The sequence below is a fragment of the Triticum dicoccoides genome, chromosome 1A, assembly GCF_002162155.2.
Source record: "Triticum dicoccoides isolate Atlit2015 ecotype Zavitan chromosome 1A, WEW_v2.0, whole genome shotgun sequence".
NCBI classification, from domain to species: Eukaryota; Viridiplantae; Streptophyta; class Magnoliopsida; order Poales; family Poaceae; genus Triticum; species Triticum dicoccoides.
Genome location: NC_041380.1, coordinates 570701729 through 570702766, shown reverse-complemented (window position 1 = coordinate 570702766; position 1038 = coordinate 570701729). Strand labels below are relative to the sequence as shown.

Genomic DNA, 1038 nt, shown 5'->3' with positions numbered 1-1038 from the left:
ATGTGTGTGTCATTTACTCCTTGGGATGGAGGGAGTATTTCTTTTGAATAAAGTTTTAAATCTAACATCAATTCTCTGATGGTTGACATATGCGGGCTTAAAGTTTCCTTGTGCATGTAGTATATGTTTGATTCAATATACAATAGTCTTTCTTGAGATGCAAAATGTCTTATCCAGTTTCCTTCAACGTCAATAATATTGAAGATAGGTAAGAAAATGCCATAAGAAATTACACTTCTATTTGTCGAAAGTACCACTTGCTTTATGTTCCGGTTATGTTCGTCCAAACATGCTTGCATGAGTGCACGGTTACTGGCATGGTATTAAATAAACCAGTCCCTAGATTTTTTGCTGCTAAATGTGGTGATGATGTCCTTAAACCCAGTCCAACACATGACCCTTTGTGGAATTTACTCAGATACAATCAAATTTACATTTGCTCACATACAAGCTGTTAATTGTTGTGAAAATTTATATTGACTCCATTTGTTTCATGGGACAGCTAGACCTAAATCAAATGGCGACAGTAGACTCATCGTCGGCGAGTACGAACCTGGATGATGTGGACCTTGAGCTCAAGCTATGATCCCACCTGGTTAAACATGTGCATGCTCCTTGCATATTAATGGATATGATGCCACACGAAGCGGAGAGCTTTGTCGCGCGGTGTGTTTAATTCTCATGCATATATTGGATTGTGATTGATTTGGCGATGGATGCTGGCTAGCTAGCTAGTTAATTTGTACAGACATAAGCACACTACGGCCATGGGTTTCAGAATATATGGCGCAGAATCACAAGGATATATAGGGCAGCTGGTCTACCTAGGCCACTGATCCCGCTGCCTTTTGCACCTAGCTATTGTTGTATGATGACAAGGTACGTATATTCTGGTGCAGTACTATGGGCGTCGATTGTTCTCGATCTTAATATTGCTGGTGATCTTAATATCGTAATCATGCTAAGGAGCACTCCTGGCTCAAAAAGGTCTTTCGTTGTTTGAAAAAAAATTCCCTATGAAATCATGTGGAAATTTGC

The 1038-nt window shown here is 39.7% G+C and overlaps 1 protein-coding gene across 1 annotated transcript in view; it reads left to right on the top strand.

The window, feature by feature from the left end:
* The window catches only part of LOC119336965 (protein SPEAR3-like), a 3952-nt gene extending 2914 nt beyond the window's left edge, over positions 1 to 1038 (top strand). Inside the window, exon 5 of the mRNA XM_037609087.1 lies at positions 503 to 1038. Coding sequence (XP_037464984.1) covers positions 503 to 586 — 84 coding nt within the window. The 3' untranslated portion in view covers positions 587 to 1038. The remainder of the gene's footprint in view (positions 1 to 502) is intronic.